Genomic DNA, 18,501 nt, shown 5'->3' with positions numbered 1-18,501 from the left:
GGCAAAGTAAAGATAAAAACCTTGGTCAATTTTGTCACCCCAGATAGTTTTGTCATGCCCTTTGTCTTCAATCTCCTGCCCCTTTCTCCTAAGCAGGGATTACATTTTTATCACTATATGTTAGTTAGCTCTAATCTAGAGGTTTATATAATTGGAATAACAGGGTATGTGTTCCTTTGTATATGGTTTATTTCACTCATAATGAAAGCATAATGTTTTCATCCATGTTATTGCATATATTTGTATTTTTTCTATTATGACTGAATCGTATTTCAGTGTATGTGTATAGCACAAATTATTTCCTTTGCTCCTAAGTTGGATATTGAGTTGTCACCTGTTTATAACATCTTCATTTTTGAGGCAACAGTGGGATTTTGCAATCTAGTAGCTCAGTGTTTGCTTTCCCAGGACATGAGGCTTGAGGCTTATGATTCTACATCCCAGATATACGGTCTAGTCATGGCTTCTGTGTCCTGGATTCTACTTAGGCATGCTCAGCTCAGTGGTGTATGGCTCTGGCTAGGAGAGAAACCTTCATGTGAAATCCTTAAATTAATAGAGAAATAAATGAATCAGTAAGTAAACTGAAAAATAAAGGAATGGAAGAGAAGTGATGCACAGGTAATTTCTGCTTTATTCCATGCTACAAATCCTCTCAGTAGCAAGGAGCACAAGATTCTGCTGCAATCAGATTAACTCATTGTCAGAGTAAAGATGGAAAATAAATCATGAGAAACTCCAGGGATTAAAAGCCACATCATCGTCCTCTTACACAGTGCATTCTACTCTAACCAAACACATTTATCTCCTAGCCTAGAGCACAGGAGGTAAAACTGGTGGCCCACATGTCAAAAGGTGGATGTTTTTTGTAACTTCGGGTCCTTATTCTCTAAAGATAAGGCAATAACCCAAGAAAAATTTTGGTAACGAAATTGATCAACATAAAGTACTATCTCCATTTTGTTATTAGTCCATGTTCCATCAAGGAGATTCATAAAATAAATTGGCCACATTGAGTTTATTTCTGGTGTAATCAGTTGAACACGTACTTGCAAAGACAGAGACCTCTTCTGGCCTTCCGTGGCTTCTCTCTCTACAGTTTTCATGAGTCTTCAAATATTTTGTCTCCTACTTCTCCAATTAACTTCTTATTCTTCTCATCACTTGCCATCTTTGCACATTCTGAATATCCCAGTTACATACTACATTCAGGGCTTCACATTTGTCTTCTGCTTTTGTATGTGAGAGCAAGGGGTAAATGACTGTGGTATGTGTTGACTGAACCCCTGGCTCCTCCCACCATATGGTCCATATATATTAGTTAAATGAATAACTGGATGCACTGCTTGAAGAGTCTAACAAAACTTAGCTGTATAATCCACAAATAATTATCCTTAATTTTTTTTCTAATGTAAAATATTTGTATTAATCATACTAATATCACTCATTATCTGCTTACCATTTGCCAGGCAATGTTCCATGCATTTTTTACATTTTTCTTTCACTTAATGCTGAAAACTGTAGGTATGTACTATTAATAAAATTATTTTACTGACAAAGGAACCAATGCATAGGAAAGTTCAATTTCTTGCTCACAAAATGAAGTTTAAAATGCTAAGTTCAACATTCTGAGTCCAGAGTCTTGGCTCTGGGCCTCTATGATGCAATGCCCCTCAAAAGAAAACCATCCTAGATGGGTAGGTGGCTCATACCTATAATCCCAACACTTTGGGAGGCCAAAGTGGCTGAATTTATTGAGTGCAGGATGTCAAAACTAGCCTAGGAAACATAGGGAGTCTCTTTTTTGCAAGAAAAAATATTATCTGGCCATGGTAGCATGTGCCTAGGTTCCTCTGCTGAGCCCAGGAAGGTGGAGGCGGAGGCAGCTGTGAGCCGTGTTAGTGCCACTACACTCCAGCATGAGTGACAGAGTAAAACACTGTATTGGGAAAAAGAATCCCCTGAGAAGGAAGGACATTAAATAAGAAAAGCTTTAATTCTGGTAAAAATGTTTTCATTTCTTAAAGCAAAATTGTTTTACAGGGACGTAATTTTCCAAGAATTCCCATGTGAGGTTGGCCCGGGAGAGCAGTGGACCCAATTCTCTAAATGTTGTGCTACTTTCTTAATGAATGGGAAACTCTTCACTGTGTCAGTTTAATTGTACACATACTTTCTCATTCGTTTCTTATTCTCCAAGTCCCAGTCCCCTCTCACCCTGACCTGTTCGAAGGGCTGGTGAAGAAATTCTCCCAAAGATACACTCTCTGATGCAATCTACAGTTCAGGAATCTGATTTTCCCTGAAAAAAAAAATCCATGCATATGCATTTGCAGTGGTTGTTTTGAAATATGTGTACACGCCCTGCTAAGAGAGGATAAAAGGAAGGTAAAAAGGAAGGTGAAACATGCTTCACTTTCACATCACACAAGAACGGTAGGAGAGAAAAGTCATGGCTGGTGAGTCTTTCACTGTTCAATGACATGTCCTGGGAAGAAAGAGTTTTGGAAGGGGCTGACTCTTCTGGAAGCCATAATTAGTATCTGTGGAAGTTTAGGTGAGCTGAAGTGAGGCAGAGGGAGGACAGAGAGGAGAGAAGGAACTAGAAGACTTTTGCAGCCTTTAGAAAGGAAAAACAAGCCCAGAAAGGAACTGAGGCTTTAGGGGTAGCCTGTTGTCCTTTTGCAATCTTAATTAAACTCTTACATATTGTAAGTCTAACAGAGGGTACAGAATTGGCACAGGAAGAGTACTAGCAGCTGTTGTTCCTAAAGGAAATAGGCTATTTGTTTCATTATGTTATTATTTAGAGTTATATAAACAGGGGACACAAAAGGATGGTCTCTGCTTTCCAGAGACTAACATGGAAATAGTAAAGTCAGTCTTCAGGCCACTCCATGCAGTTGTACAGGGACTATTGGGGGAAACAAGTAGGAGGGCTACATAGTAAGAAGAGGGATAACCCAACTGTGAGGAGGGGGGCATTTTCCTGATAAAATCTAAAATAGGCCACTTTCTGTTGATGAGAGCAATATGAGGCTATTTTCATGATGTGAGAAATCCATGTGCTCCAAACAGACAAGGTCCTGAAGGAGAAGAGGAAGTTGTTTATCCGTTCAGCAGATGCAGACATATTAAATGGCTTACTGAATGAATTATTAAAGAAAAAGGTGCTGAACAAGGAAGAGATGGAGATAGTAAAATGTAAAAATGCTACATCTATGGATAAATCCCGAGCTTTGTTTGACACTGTTATTAGGAAAGGGGCCGGGGCATGCCAAATTTTCATCACATATATTTGCAAAGAAGATTGTTCTCTGGCAGAGAAGCTGGGACTCTCAGCAGGTAAGGATCAGTGACTCACACTCAAGTGCACATAGGGCTTATCAACGTGCCTACCATGTGATGTCTATACTAGTCATGTTAAGTTACAGACAACTTTCTTATCTCTGGCTTCAGGGCCATATTTCTGTAACAAGGCCCCTATTGCCTGTCCCTTGACTCTCCTTTGATTCTGTTTCCCCATCCTCAGTGGCCCTCTTCTAATTAAAGCTCATTTCCTGTTCTGAGTATATTGTAGTTCATTTGCAGAAGCTCATGAGAACTATCTGAAAAGCTTCACACTGTTCCACTGTTCCTGTCAAGGCATAATATTTGTTTGTGGATTTATTTATCTATTTTTTTAGTGAAAGTGGACCCTAAGCACTTAAGCAGTTGTAAAGCCACATGAAGCTTTAAGATTTATAATCAAATACTTTTTATAACTTTTCTCCAAAATTTCCCCCTGCAAAAAGAATACGATATATTTCAGTGCTGGTGATACACTCAGAGAACATATTGAATGTACAGAAAAATAAAGTTTTCTAGTGGGTTCGTTCCTCCAGTTGCCTCCTTATATTTTTTTTGAGTAAGATCACCCACTTGCCTGTTACCAGGTTGCAGTTCATGCTGTGAGGCCTGGACTGCCTCCACTTGCAGCCTTCTTCAGACCTGATACAGTGCTCAGGAACTGAGCTGGCCAAATTTCATCACCACTTGGACCTACCACATGGTGAGGATGAGACTTCTGGTGGATTCACAGTCACTGATCTCAGCGGAACTTCCTAAAGCCACTTCGGCGGGAGACGTTCTTTGAAAGTAAAAACCTTTTTTTCTAAGGGTTAGGGAAAGTTTATGCCTGTCTAAGCAGACATTGCAGATGTTTCTGTTTCATCTACAAGTAATAAACACCTTTTTTTATTGCTGTCTCTTCCATTTTATACCTCTCACTACTCTCTAAATTAAAGAACATCTTGAACATTATTTAATGTCAGTCAGTCAGTGTTATAGGAGAAATTTTTAGTGGGGAGTGTTTTGCACACTGGGGTAAAGTTTTCCAGAGATGATAAGTGACTATTTCAATATCCTTTATCTTTTCATAGTTCAAGCATCCGGACATCACCTTAATATGCAAGATTCCTAAGAAGTACTTCCTTCCTTCCCAGGTAATGCTGTTTTAAAACAGGAGCATTCTTTGACCCTCCATCTTCCTTGACACTAATTTTGTAGGATGAACCATGGGTAAATGGGCTATGGAGCATTTTCATAGATTGATTATATAATTTTCTTTTCATCACCTATTCAGCTTTTGTAGAAACTATCCCACAGCTTCACTATCCGTGTTTATATTAAAAATTCTTAACTTGTGTCTCAAATCCTGATTGCCCAAATAAGTACCAAATTTATTATTCTAGCCTACTGAAATATTCCCTCACATGTCCCAGAGACACCCTTATCTACACAGTTTCAGAGCTGAGCATGCCATTCTTCCCCACCCTGAATTTCTTCTGGTTTTGTATAACTTGGTTATTGGTGCTACCACCACCAGTTGTTCAAACCAGGAACATGAAACTCATATGGAACCCTTTGTTCTCATGTACCTTCAATAGTCAAGCCATGGCCAAGTTTTGTACAGGCTTTTCCCAAATTTGGAACCATCTCTCCATTTTTACTTCTATTATTTTATTAAAGAACAATTAATTATTCCTATAGTGCCCTCTTCAAATAAAGTAGACATATCTGAAAGCAATTTAGAGGGTAGGAATGCAAATTATTTATCAGTTTCAGATATTCACTGCATTTATTAAGGTTGGTTATCTCATGAATATTTTTTCTCTCTCCTCTCTCTCTCTCTTTTTTTATGAAAGAGAGAAAGAAAGAAGAGAAAGGGGGAGAGAGAACAGGAGTCTTGCTCTATTGCCCAGGGTAGAATGCAGTATAAAAATAGGTATTAAAGATCTCTTTTATGCCAATAATTGTGCTTAACAACGAAGACAGGAAGGAATAAGGGAAGAAAAAACAAACAGCCAACCAATATTTCATTTAAATTTATGAAATGCTATGCAATTCATGAAAAATGATTTACTTCCAGTTGTGTGGTTACTTTTACAATAGGTGTAATGTGATACTGAGAAAAATGTATGTTTTATGCATTTGGGGTGGAGAACTCTGTAACTATTTATTAAGTTTATTTGTTCCAGGTCTGAGGTCAAGTCATAGATATCCTTGCTAATTTTCTATCTCGATGGTCTAATGTGAACGATGTAGTGTTAAAGTCAACCATTATTATTGTGCGGGAGTCTAAGTCTCTTTATAAGTCATTAAGGACTTGTCTTATGTATCTGGGTACTCCTGTATTGGGTGCATATATATTTATGATCATTAGCTCTTCTTGTTGCATTGATCCTTTTACCATTACGTAATGTCCTTCTTTGTTTCTTTTAGTCTTTGTTACTTTTAAAGTCTATTTTTTCAGAGATGAAAATTACGCCTGATTTTTTTGTTTGTTTGTTTTTGTTTTTTGTTTGTTTGTGGGTTTTTTCCCCCTCTCCATTTAATTGGTGAATCTTCCTCCATCCCTTTGTTTTGAGTCTTAGTGTGTCCTTGCATGTGGGATAGATCTGGATACAGCTTACCGATGGGTCTTGACTTTTCATTCAATTTGCCTGTCTGTGTCTTTTGATTGGAACATTTAATCCACTTAAATTTAGGATTAATATTGATACATGTGAGTTTAATACTGTCATTTAATACTAGCTGGCTGTTTTGCCCATTAGTTGATATAGATTCTTCATTATGGTGATACTCTTTACCTGTCAATAAGTTTTTGGGATGACTGGTACTGGTTGTTCCTTTCTGTATGTAGTGCTTCTTTCAGAAGCTCTTGTAAAGCAGGCCTGGTGGTGATGAAATCTCTGAGTACTTGCTTGTTTGCAAAAATTTTATTTTTCCTTCACTTATGAAGCTTAGTTTGGCTAGATATGAGATTCTGGGTTGAAAGTTCTTTTCTTTAAGGATGTTGAATACTGACCCCCCATTGTCTTCTAGTTTGTAGAGTTTCTGCTGAGAGATCTGCTATGAGTCTGACAGGCTTCCCTTTGTGGGTAACCTGACCTTTCTCTCTGGCTGCCCTTAAAATTTTCTCCTTTGTTTCAACCCTAGTGAATCTAACGATTATGTGTCTGGAGGTTGCTCTTCTTGAGGAATATCTTTGTGGTGTTCTCTGTATTACCTGGCGTTGAGTATTGTCCTGCCTTACTAGGTTAGGAAAGTTTTCCTGGATAATATCCTGAAGAATATTTTCCAGCTTGGATTCATTCTCTTCATCACATTCAGGTACACCTATCAAACATAAATTACGTCTTTTCACATATTTCCCATATTTCTTGGAGACTTTGCTCATTTCTTTTTACTCTTTTTTCTCTAATCTCGTCTTCTTGTTTCATTTCATTAAATTGGTCTTCCACCTCTGATATCTTTTCTTCTGCTTGATCAATTCGATTGTTAAAACTTGTGCATACTTCACGAAGTTCTCATGTGTTTTTCAGGTCCATTAATTCACTTATATTTCTCTCTAAATTGTCTATTCTCGTTAGCATTTTGTCAAACCTTTTTTCAAGGTTCTTAGTTTCTTTACATTCGGTTAGAACATGTTCTTTTAGCTCACAGAAGTTTCTTATTATCCACCTTCTAAAGCCTAGTTCTGTTGATTGATCACACTCGTTCTCCATCAGGCCTCATTTTCTTGTTGATGAGGAACTATGATCCCCTTAGAAGGACAGGCATTCTGATTTTGGGTGTTCTCAGCCTTTTTATGCTGTTTTCTTCCCATCTTTGTGGATTTATCCACCTGTCGTCTTTGTAATTGCCAACTTTCAAATTGGGTCTCTGAGTGGATGTCCAACTTGTTGATTCCCAGTGCTGGAATCTGAGTAACCCACTGTGCTGGCTGAAACAGCGGCACTGAGATTCCTGGTACTTTTCTGCTGGGAACTCTCCAGTCTGGCTTCCCTCTTCAGTCCGGTTTTCAGTCAGGTAAATAGGCGACTCTGCCTTCCTGGAGCTCCGAAGGTCGACCAAAAGGGCACCTGGTTCGGTTTACTCCGCACCAAGAACCGCCGCGCTGGGGCACAGGCAAAACCACCGCGCCGGCCACCAGAGTCGCGCTTGTGACCCGTGGGGCTCATCCGCTGGGAATCTCCTGGTCCGTGGGCAATAAAAATTTGTCTGGAAGTGTGGCATCCATGCGTATGCATGTGCAGTGGTTGTTTTGCAATATGTGTACACGCCCTGCTAGGAAAGGATAAAAGGAAGGTAAAAAGGAAGGTGAAACATGCTTCACTTTTACATCGCACAAGAACAGTAGGAGAGAAAAGCCATGGCTGGCGAGTCTTTCACTGTTCCAAGGACACGTCCCTGGGAAGAAAGAGTTTTGGAAGGGGCTGACTCTTCTGGAAGCCATAATTAGTATCTCTGGAAGTTTAGGTGAGCTGAAGTGAGGGAGAGGGAGAAGAGAGGGGAGAGAAGAAACCAGAAGACTCTTGCAGCCTTTAGAAAGGAAAGGCAAACCAGAAAGGAACTGAGGCTTTAGGGGTTGCCTGCTGTCATTTTGCAATCTTAATTAAACTCTTACATATTGTAAGTCTAACAGAGGATACAGAATTGGCACAGGAAGAGTACTAGCAGCTGTTGTTCCTAAAGGAAATGGGCTATTTCTGTTTCATTACTTTATTATTTAGAGTTAAATAAACAGGGGACGCAAAAGGATGGTCTCTGCTTTCCAGAGACTAACCTGAAAATTGTAAACTCAGTCTTCAGGCCACTCCATACACATGTACAGGGACTATTGAGGGAAACAAGTAAGACAGCTATATAGTAAGAAGAGGGTTTACCCAAATGTGAGGAGGGGAACATTTTCATGATAAAATCTAAATGAGGTCACTTTCTTTTGATGACATGAGAGGAATCTGAGGCTGTTTTTATGACATGAGTAACCTTTGTGCCCTGAACAGACAAGATCCTGAAGGAGAAGAGAGAGCTGTTTATCCGATCAGTGAGTGAAGGTACAATAAAGGGCTTACTGGATGAATTATTAGAGAAAAGGGTGCTGAACCAGGAAGAGATGCAGAAAGTACAATGTGAAAATGCTACATCTATGGATAAAGCCGAGCTTTGATTGACTCTGTTATTCGGAAAGGGGCTCTGTCATGCCAAATTTGCATCACATACATTTGTGAAGAAGACAGTCACCTGGCAGGAACGCTGGGACTCTCAGAGGTAAGGATCAGTGACTCACACTCAAGATCACTCAGGCCCTGTCTTTGGGACTGTCATTTTGCAATCTTAATTAAACTCAACATGTGAGTTAAGAGTTAAGAAATCAAATATGTCTGCAGATTACCCTCTTATCTCTGGTGTCTGGGCAATATTGCTGTAGCAGGGCCCCTGTTGCATGTCTCTTGACTCTCTTTTATTTCTGCTCCTTCAGCCTCAGCAGCCCTCTTCTGATTAAAGTTCATTTCCTGTTCTAAGTACGTGGTAGTTCATTTGCTGAAGCTCTTTAAAACCATCTGAAAAGCTTCACATTCTATGTTCCAGTGATCCTGGCAAGGCACAATATTTATTGATTGATTTATTATTTTTGAGTCCAGGGTGTCCCTAGGCACTTATGCAGTTGTCTGACATGAGCTTCAGGGTCTGTAATCAAATATTTTTTATAACTCCTCTTAAAAGTTTTGCCCTCCAAGAAGAATAAAATAATATTTAACTGATGCTGATACACTCAGAGAATACATCCAATGATTATAGAAAAGTAAACATTTCGGTGGGCTCCTTCCTCCAGTTGCCTCTTTGGATTTTCTTTTGAGTAAGATCACCCACTTGCCTGTTACTGAGCTGCAGATCATACTGTGAGGCTATGTAGATCATACCTGCAACCCTCCTAGACCTGACACAGTGCTCAGGAACTGAGTTTGCCCATTCTTATGATCTCTTAGACCTATAACATGGTGAGGATGGGAGCTTTGGTAGACTTGAACATTCTTTACTGTCATTCAGTCAGGGTTGTGGGAGCAATTCATAGTGGGAATGTCTTATGCATTATGGTCAAGTTTTCTGGATAGATAAGTTTTCTGGATAGATAAGTAGCTATTTCAATGTCCTTCATGTCTTTTCTAGGTCCAAACACATGGAAATTAGCTGAGTACACAAGACTCCTGAGGACTATTTTCTTCCTTCCCAGGTAATGCTGTTTTTTTTTTTTTTTTTTTTTTTTTTTTTTTTTTTTTTTAAAGAGAATTCTTTGAACCCCATCTTCCTTGACATTAATTTAGTAGGATGAACTGTACTTAAAGGGACTAATGGAAATTCCCATAGATGGATTGTATAATTTTCTTTTTTAATCTATTCTGTTTTTCAAGAGCATGATCCCACAGCTTGACAACTCATATTTATACTAACATATTCTTAATTTGTGTCTGAAATTCCGATTATGAAAATAAGTACAAAACTACATTATTTAAGCCTATTGAAATATTCACTCACATCTTCCAGAGGCACCCTTATCTGAATAATTTCAGAGCTGAACATGCCATTCTTCCCCACTCTGCTTCTCTTCCAGTTTTGTGTAACTTGATTTTGGTGTCATCATCACCAGTTGTTCCACCAGAAAACTTGAAACTCATGTTGGCTTCTTTCCTCTCACGCACCTCCAATACTCAAGCCATGGCCAAATTTTGTGCAGTCTTCTCTCAAATTTGGAAGTGCCTTTCTATTCTTACTTCTATTATTTTATTTAAGAAAACTTATTCCTTAAGAGCCCCCTTAAAATAAAAGAAACCTATAATTAAAAGCAATTTAGAGACTGAAAATGCAATTTTTTATAAAGTTCAGATATTAATCTACTGAATTTATTAAGGCTGATTACCTCATGAATGTTTTCTTAAATGTTTCACAGCATGGGATACTCACTATATAACCAAATACTGTGTTCTCAAAGATAACCCAAATACTTTTTTTTAGTTGTTTTTTTTTATTGCTTTTACAAATCTTTACGAAGAAACCAAACATTTCTTCTACCAAATTTTATTTTATAGTTTTCTTCAATATATCCATTCTAATTAGTTCTTCTCCATGTCAACACACTTCATGCTGTCTTTGTTTATCTAACTGATTGTATAACAGTTTTTGACATTTGTTTGCAAAATTAAATATTACTATTTGACTTAGTGGTTTCTAAAAGATCCTCTGCATATCAAGAAAACACATTTCTATCTTGAAACAAAGATTACATTAATTTATTTAATAAGTACATCATATTGTCAATTGTGTTGAACCTGTGATGAAATAAAAGCTCAAGGCTTTTCTCACAGAAACTCTGAAAACATTGCCTCACAGGTTTGTGCAAACAATGTTTAGTGCTATAAATCCATCTAGAGCACACCTTGATTTTAGCATTAATCATTCTGTTTTATATTCATTCTAGTTTATATATAGTATTTAATATTCTTGTCCTCCCGTGTATATATAGTAGGAGGAGATGTTGAAGGACAGGACAAAGGATTATTTAAAAAATAATCCTAGTGCTTACTATCATATCTATTAGATAAATAAATAAAAAGATGAACATTTATTAAAAAATTAATTAATGTTAATTAAGACCAGCTCCCATTAAATTTTATCCTAGGGTTTGAATCTTTTCAAAACAAATTGTATCTTATTTTATCTCACACATTGTTTCCTGAGTGTGTTATCATGCATGGCCTTGACAAGCTTCCTGTCTATGTTTTTATCTAAAATGCTTGTAAAAATACTGAAATATGAAAGTAAATCCTCCCTGTAATTCATACCTAGAAATCTCTGGCTTGAAATGTGCTCCATTAGTGGCAAACTCACTCATCTATGTTAATGACTAGATTGATTAGGATTGTCCTCTAGGAATGTATTTCCTCCTCTGTAGCTTCATACATAGACAAAGCTATAAGAACAAAGCGGAACAAAGAGGGATACCACTGTTCATGATATTCCTTGTCTCTTGCAGCTCCTCAGGCAGTGCAGGACAACCCAGCTATGCCCACATCCTCAAGCCCAGAAGGAAGCAGCAAGCTTTGCTCTCTAGACGCTCAAAGGATATGGAAAGAAAAGTCACAGAGGTGCCATGCTCAGAATACAATGATAAAGGGGGGTAAAAGATAACACTTCAGGCAGTTCTGAAATTCAGGGGCTTTTTCTTAGAGCCAATTTCATTGAGCGGTTCTGGAGAATCACACTTCTGCTCCCCTTGAATAAAGGACTTTTATTTCCTAGAATTCAAGGTTTATATACAGAGTTGCAAATTGGAACTCATAAATTATCATAGTCTTCACCCAGTCTGTCTCTTAGAATTTATTTCCCACTGACACAAACAAACCATTGTCTGCTGGTATACTCCAGATTTTCCAGTGTAGTGCCCAGTTGGAGAGAAGCGTATCATATAGAGCAAGTATTGAGGTGGATTGGCTTCTCACCCAATTCTCCAACTTGTGCTTACCAAGGATTTGAGTTAACTTGTTGCCTGGTCTTCCTATTCACAAAATGCAATTAATGTTTATTTAACATATCAAAATGAAGCATATGAAAAATTTAGAAGTACTTTACTAAAAAGTGCATTTTAACATTACTTTGATTCTGGGTATAGATCATGATTACTATAAATGAGATGTACTGTGGCATGCTCTCTGTATCTGGCATTACATCTTAGAAGGTAAGAATAATTATGAGGTCCCTCCTACACATGAGAACCCAGAGGATAAGAGATGTTAAATAACTTGTCTAAAATCTACAGCTCATAAACAGAAGTTGACCTTGGGACTATTAGACGCCAAAGTCCACACTGATAAGCTGTGCACAAAGGAGGAAGCTTTTAGGTAAAGAAAAAATAAAATAACATGTTATAACTGATTAGTGCTCTAAGTTGTATTACTCAAAAATGTGCTGGTAGTCCAAAAATATAAATAAGAAGAGGAGCTGGGTAAACTGAAAGGGTACATGATATTCTAAGGCTTGGAAATGGGACGGCCAAAACCCAAGCACAGGAATTTTCTGTCTTCTATGTCAGAGATTATTATAATACCTACTCTTGTCATTTAAAATGATACTGTTTCACAGATTTCACACTGACTCTGCTATTTAAAATGATATTGTTTCACAGACTTCATGCTGACAGGATTTTAAAATGTTATAAACATTTAAAATACTATTTATAATATAAATGCTACATTCATTTAAGATGATTTTCCCTTTATTTCCCATGTATATATTTCAGAAAATAACTTGGTTCCTATAAATTATACCAACTCTGTCTACAAATCCCCATCCAACTTGGGTGGTTGGTAATTACAGCTCAGTCACTATAAGAACCACTCTTCTTCCCAAAATGTTTACTAATTTATGAAATATGTCCAGAAATCAATTAAAAAATCTGTTATTACAACCACTGACCATTTTGCTTCAAAATTTTAAGTTTATTTTAATGTAATTTACAGCAAAGAAAATGTACCCCTTTTAAGAATATAATTTGATTATTAATGATTTATGGATATTATGGTATAATAACATTCCAATGAATAGGCAAACCAATTTTGTCACCCCAGAAAGTTTTGTCATGCCCATAGTTCTCAATCTCCTTCCACTTCTCCTGAGATAAAAAGTAGTGATTCAATTTCTATCACTATATGTTAGTTTTTCTTAATCTAGAACTTTACATAATTGGAATCACAGTGTATGTGTTCCCTCCTATATGGCTTCTTCCACTCATAATGAAAGCCTAAGTTTTTTCATCCATGTTATTGTATATATTAGTAATTTTTCCCTTTTATGACTGAATAGCATTTCAGTGTACATGTATAGCACAAATTGTTATTTTATGTTCCTGAATTAAATATTGAGTTGTCACCAGTTTATGACATCTTCATTTTTGAGAAAACAGTGGGTCCCTGCAATCTAGTGGCTCAATGTTTAGCTTGCCAGAACATGAGACTCATGGCTCATGGTTCTACATCCTAGATATATGGTCTAGTCAAGATTTCTGTATCTTGGATGCCACTTTGGTGTGTTTCAACTCAGTGATTCATGGCTCTGGCTGGGGGAGAAACCCCCGTGTAAAATACTTAAGTTAATAGAGAAAAAAACATGAATCAGTAAATAAATTTAAATGTAAATGATTGTAAAGGAAGTAATGTACAGATAATTTATACTTTTTTTCATACTACAAATTTTCCCAGTGGCAACGAGCACAAGCTTGTGCTGCAATTGAATTAAGTCACTGGCAAAGTAAAGCTAAAATACCATGAGAGACAAGGTGTGGTGGCTCACACCTGTAATCCCAGCACTTTGGGAGGCCGAGGCAGGTGAATTATGAGGTCAGGAGTTAGAGACTGGTTTTGCCAACATAGTGAAACCCCGTCTTTACTAAAAATACAAAAAATTAGCCAGGTGTGGTGGTGTGCACCTGTAATTCCAGCTACTTGGGAGGCTGAGGCAAGAGAATTGCATGAACCTGGGAGCCAGAGGTTGCAGTGGGGTGAGATGGTGCCATTGCACTCCAGGATGGGAGACAGTGCAAGATTTTGTCTAAACAAACAAACAAACAAACAAACAAAAAAACATGATGGGAAACCCCTTAATTTAAAAGCTACATCAATGTCCACCTACACAGTGAGTTCTAGCCTAAGCCAAACACACTGAAGTCTTCACCTAGAGCACAGGTAATAAAACTGGGGGCCCACATGTCAAAAGGTAGATGTTTTTGCAACTCTGCGTCCTTATTCTCCAAAAAATAAATAAGATAACAGCCCAAGATAATTTTCAGTAAAAAATTTGATAAACATAACATACTGTTTGCATTTTGCTATTAGTCTATCTTTCATCAAATAGGTTTATAAAATAAATTAACCACAATGAATTTATTTTTGGGATAATCAATTGAACATGTGATTCCAAAGGCAGAGATCTTTTCTGGCCTTCCCTGACTCCCTGTTTCCTATTTCACCAATTAAGTTTTTATCTTTCTCATCACTTTCTACATTTGAACATTCTTAATATTCCAGTAACATATTCCATACCAGGTGTATTAGTCTGTTCTCATGCTGCTAATAAAGACATATTCAAGGCTGGGTACTTTATAAAGGAAAAAGAGGTTTAATAGATGTGCAGTTCCACATGGCTTGGGAGGCCTCACAGTCATGGTGGAAGGCAAAGGAGGAGTAAGGACACATCTTTCATGGCAGCAGAAAAAAAGGCATGTGCAGGGGAACTCCCCTCTGTAAAGCCATCGGATCTCATGAGACTTAACATGAGAACAACATGGGAAAAACCCACCTCCATGATTCAATTACCTCCCACCGGGTTCCTCCCATGACACCTTGGGATTATTACAATTTAAGGTGAGGTTTTGATGGGGACACAGAACCAAACTCTGTCATTCTGCCCCTGGCTTCTCCCCAGTCTCATGTCCTCACATTTCAAAACCAATCCTGCTTTCCAGCTGTCCCCTAAAGTCTTAACTTATTCCGGCATTAACCCAAAAGGTTTAAAAATCTCATCTAAGACAATGAGCCTTCCACATATGAGCCTGTAAAATAAAAAAAAATCAAAGCAAGTTAGTTACTTCCTAGATACAATGAAGGTACAGGCATTGGGTAAATACATCCATTCCAAATGAGAGAAATTGGCCAAAGAAAGGGGCTACTGTCCTCATGCAAGTCCAATATCCAGTGAGGCAGCTGAACCTTAAAGCTTTGAAATAATCTTTGACTCCATGTCTCATATCCTGGTCACACTGATGCAAGAGGTGGGGTCCCAAGACCTTGGGCAGCTCTACCATTATGGCTTTACAGTGTACAGCATTCCTCCCAGTTGCTTTTATGGACTGGCATTTAGTATCTGCAACTATTCCAGGTACATGGTGCCAGCTGTTGGTGGATCTACTATTCTGGGGTCTGGAGGATGGTGGCCCTTTTCTAACAGCTCCACTAGGCAGTGTCCCAGTGGGAACTCTGTGTGGGGGTTTCACGCCCCACATGTCCCTTCTGCATTGCCCTAGTAGAAGTTCTCCATGAGGGTGTCATCCTTGCAGCAAACTACTGCCTGGACATCCATGCATTTCCATACATTCTCTGAAATCTAGGCAGAGATTCCCAAACCTCAATTCTTGACTTCTGTGCCCCCACAGGCTCAGCACCACATGAAATCTGCCAAGGTTTGAGGCTTACAACCTCTGAAGTCACAGCCAAAGCTGTATCTTGGTCCCTTTTAGCCATGGATGGAGTGGCCCAAGAGGAAGGGTACTAAGTCTCCAGGCTGCATACAGCAGAGGGGACCTAGGCCCACCCCATGGAAACTTTTTTTTCCTCCTAAGCCTTCAGTCCTGTGATAAGTGGGGCTGCCTGGAAAGTCTCTGGCATGCCCTGGAGACATATTCCCCATTGTCTTGGAGATTAACATCTTGGAGATTAACATTTGACTCTCTGTTAGGTATGCAAATTTCTACACCTGGCTTGAATTTCTCCTCAGAAAATGAGTTTTGCTTTTTATCACACCATATGGCTGCAAATGTTTCAAGCTTTCATGCTCTGCTTCCCTTTTAAACATAAGTTCCAATTCCAAGTCATATATTTGTAAATACATAAAACTGAATGCTTTTAACAACACCAAAGTCATATTTTGAATGCTTTGCTGCTTAGAAATTTCTTCTGGCAGATGCCCTAAATCATCTCTCTCAAGTTCAAAGTTCTACAGATCTCTAGGGTAGGGGCAAGATGCCACCAATCTCTTCTCTAAACATAGCAAGAGTCACTTTTATTTCAGTTCCCAACAAGTTTCTCATCTTCATCCGAGATGAGCACCATTTCATTAAAGCCATTCAACAAGTCTCTAGGAAGTTCCAGACTTTCCCACTTTTTCCTATTTTTTTCTGAGCCCTAAAAGTTGTTCCAACCTCTGCTTTTTACCCAGTTCCAATGTTGCTTCTACATTTTGGGAGATCTTTATAGTAGCACACCACTACCTGGTATACATTTACTGCATTAGTCGGTTCTCACACTGCTAATAAAGACATAATCAAGGCTGAGTGATTATATAGAACAAAAAAGAGGTTTAATAGGCTCACAGTTCCACCTGGCTGGGGAGACCTCAGCATCATGGCAAAAGGCAAAAGAGGAGCAAGAACATGTCTTACATGTGTGCAAAAAAGGGCATGAGCAGGAGAATTCCCTTTTATAAAATCATCAGATCTCCTGAGACTTATTCACTATCATTAGAATAGGATTGAGAAAAGCAGCCCCCATGATTCAGTTATTTCCCACCAGGTTTCTCCCACAGCACATGAGGATTATTACAATTCAAGGTAAGATTTGGGTAGGGAGACAGAGCCAAATCATATCACCAGACTTCACATTTGTCTTCCCCTCTTGAATGTGAGGCCAAGGGGGAAAGGACCATGATGTGTTTCAACTGAACCCCTGACACCTAGAGCAATGTCATCCATATATGTTTGCTAAATGAATGACTAGATGCACTGCTTGAGGATTCTAACAAAAGATAAATTTGACTAGATAATCTGCAAATAATCATCCTTGATTATTTTTCTGAACTCAAATATTTATATTAATTGTAGTAATATCACTCATTATCTGCTTACCATTTGCCAGGCAATGTTCCATGCATTTTCTACATTTTTCCTCACTTGATGCTCAAAACTGTGTAGGTACATACTATTAATAAAATTATTTTACAGACAGAGGAACCAATGCATAGGGAAGTTGAATATCTTTTCCAGGAAGGGAAGTTTAAAATGCTAAGTTCAACATTCTAATTCCAGAGCCTATGCTCTGGGCCTCTATGATGCAATATACCTCAAAAATAAACCAACTAGGATGGGTGGGTGGCCCATGCCTATAATCCTAGCAAACTGAGAGGCCAGTGTGGGCACATGTTTGAGCCAGGGAGTTAAAGACAAGCCTAGAAAACTTAGGGAGATCCTGTCTCTACAAGATATACAAACATTAGCTGGCCATGGTGGCATGTGCCAGTAGTTGCAGCTACTCTGGAAGCTGACTTGGAGGAATCATTTGAGTCTGGGTGATAGAGGCTGCAGTGAGCCAAGGTCGAGTAACTGCATTCCAGCCTGAACAACAGAATAATATCCTGTAACAGAAGAAAAAAAAAAAAAAACAACTTAAAAAGGAAGGACATTCGATTTAAAAAGCTTTAATTTTGGTGAAAAATACTTCTTAAAGCAAAATGCCTTCACTGGAACATTTCCCACAACTATGCCCGCGAGGTGGGGCAAGGAGAAGTGTTTCACATTCTCCACAGGTTGTGTTATTTTTCTCCATCAAGTTTTCTAATGATTGAAATGTCCACTATGTGAGTTTAATTGTACACACACTTTGTCAAGCCTGTCTTACTCTCTAAGCCCCATTCCCCTCCTATCCTAATCTATTCCAAGGGCTGGTGAAAAGAAAAATCCCATGGATACCCTCTCTGACGCAGGCTACAGTCCTGATTCTTTCTCCGGAAAAAAAAAAAAAAAAAAAAAAAAAAAAAAGAAATAGACATGCTTACGCATGTGCAGTGGTTGTTTCCCAATATGTGTACACACCCATGCCAGAAAGGAAGGTGAAAAATGCTTTCAGTTTCAGCTCACACAAGGAGGATAGAAGAGAAAAGCCATGGCTGGTGAGTCTTTCACTGTTCCAAGAACATGTCTCTGGGAAGAAAGAGTTTTGGAAGGGGCTGACTCTTCTGGAAGCCATAATTAGTATCTGTGGAAGTTTAGGTGAGCTGAAGTGAGGGAGAGGGAGATGAGAGGGGAGAGAAGAAACCAGAAGACTCTCGCAGCCTTTAGAAAGGAAAGGCAAACCAGAAAGGAACTGAGGGCTTTTAGAGGTAGCCGGCTATCATTTTGCAATCTTAAACTCTACCTTACATGTTGTAAGTCTAACAGAGGGTAAAGAATTGGCACAGGAGGAGTACTAGCAGTTATTGTTCCTAAAGCAAACAGGCTACTTTATTATTCATAGTTAAATAAACATGGGACACAAAAGGATGGTCTCTGCTTTCCAGGGACGAACCTGGAAATGGTAAACTCAGTCTTCAGGCCACTCCATGCACAGGTACAGAAACTACTGAGGGAAACAAGTAGGA

The 18,501-nt window shown here is 38.5% G+C and overlaps 2 protein-coding genes and 1 pseudogene across 2 annotated transcripts in view; all 3 read left to right on the top strand.

The window, feature by feature from the left end:
• Positions 1–73: 73 nt before the first annotated feature.
• LOC104650681 (putative caspase recruitment domain-containing protein 17P) lies at positions 74–8,412 on the top strand. The gene is made up of 5 exons (XM_074400497.1): positions 74–2,459; positions 3,079–3,345; positions 3,936–4,137; positions 4,422–4,484; positions 8,331–8,412. Exons 1-3 carry the CDS (start codon positions 2,453–2,455, stop codon positions 3,992–3,994), a joined length of 333 nt encoding a protein of 110 aa, XP_074256598.1. The 5' UTR covers positions 74–2,452; the 3' UTR covers positions 3,995–4,137; positions 4,422–4,484; positions 8,331–8,412.
• Positions 4,557–13,287, top strand: LOC101048706 (caspase recruitment domain-containing protein 16-like; annotated as a pseudogene).
• A 4,637-nt stretch (positions 13,288–17,924) lies between these two features.
• The window catches only part of LOC101048062 (uncharacterized), a 71,762-nt gene continuing 71,185 nt past the window's right edge, over positions 17,925–18,501 (top strand). Inside the window, exon 1 of the mRNA XM_010334611.3 lies at positions 17,925–18,033. Coding sequence (XP_010332913.3) covers positions 18,027–18,033 — 7 coding nt within the window. The 5' untranslated portion in view covers positions 17,925–18,026. The remainder of the gene's footprint in view (positions 18,034–18,501) is intronic.

This window comes from Saimiri boliviensis, chromosome 6 (genome assembly GCF_048565385.1).
Source record: "Saimiri boliviensis isolate mSaiBol1 chromosome 6, mSaiBol1.pri, whole genome shotgun sequence".
Classification (NCBI taxonomy): Eukaryota; Metazoa; Chordata; class Mammalia; order Primates; family Cebidae; genus Saimiri; species Saimiri boliviensis.
This window is presented reverse-complemented; position numbering and strand designations above follow the sequence as displayed.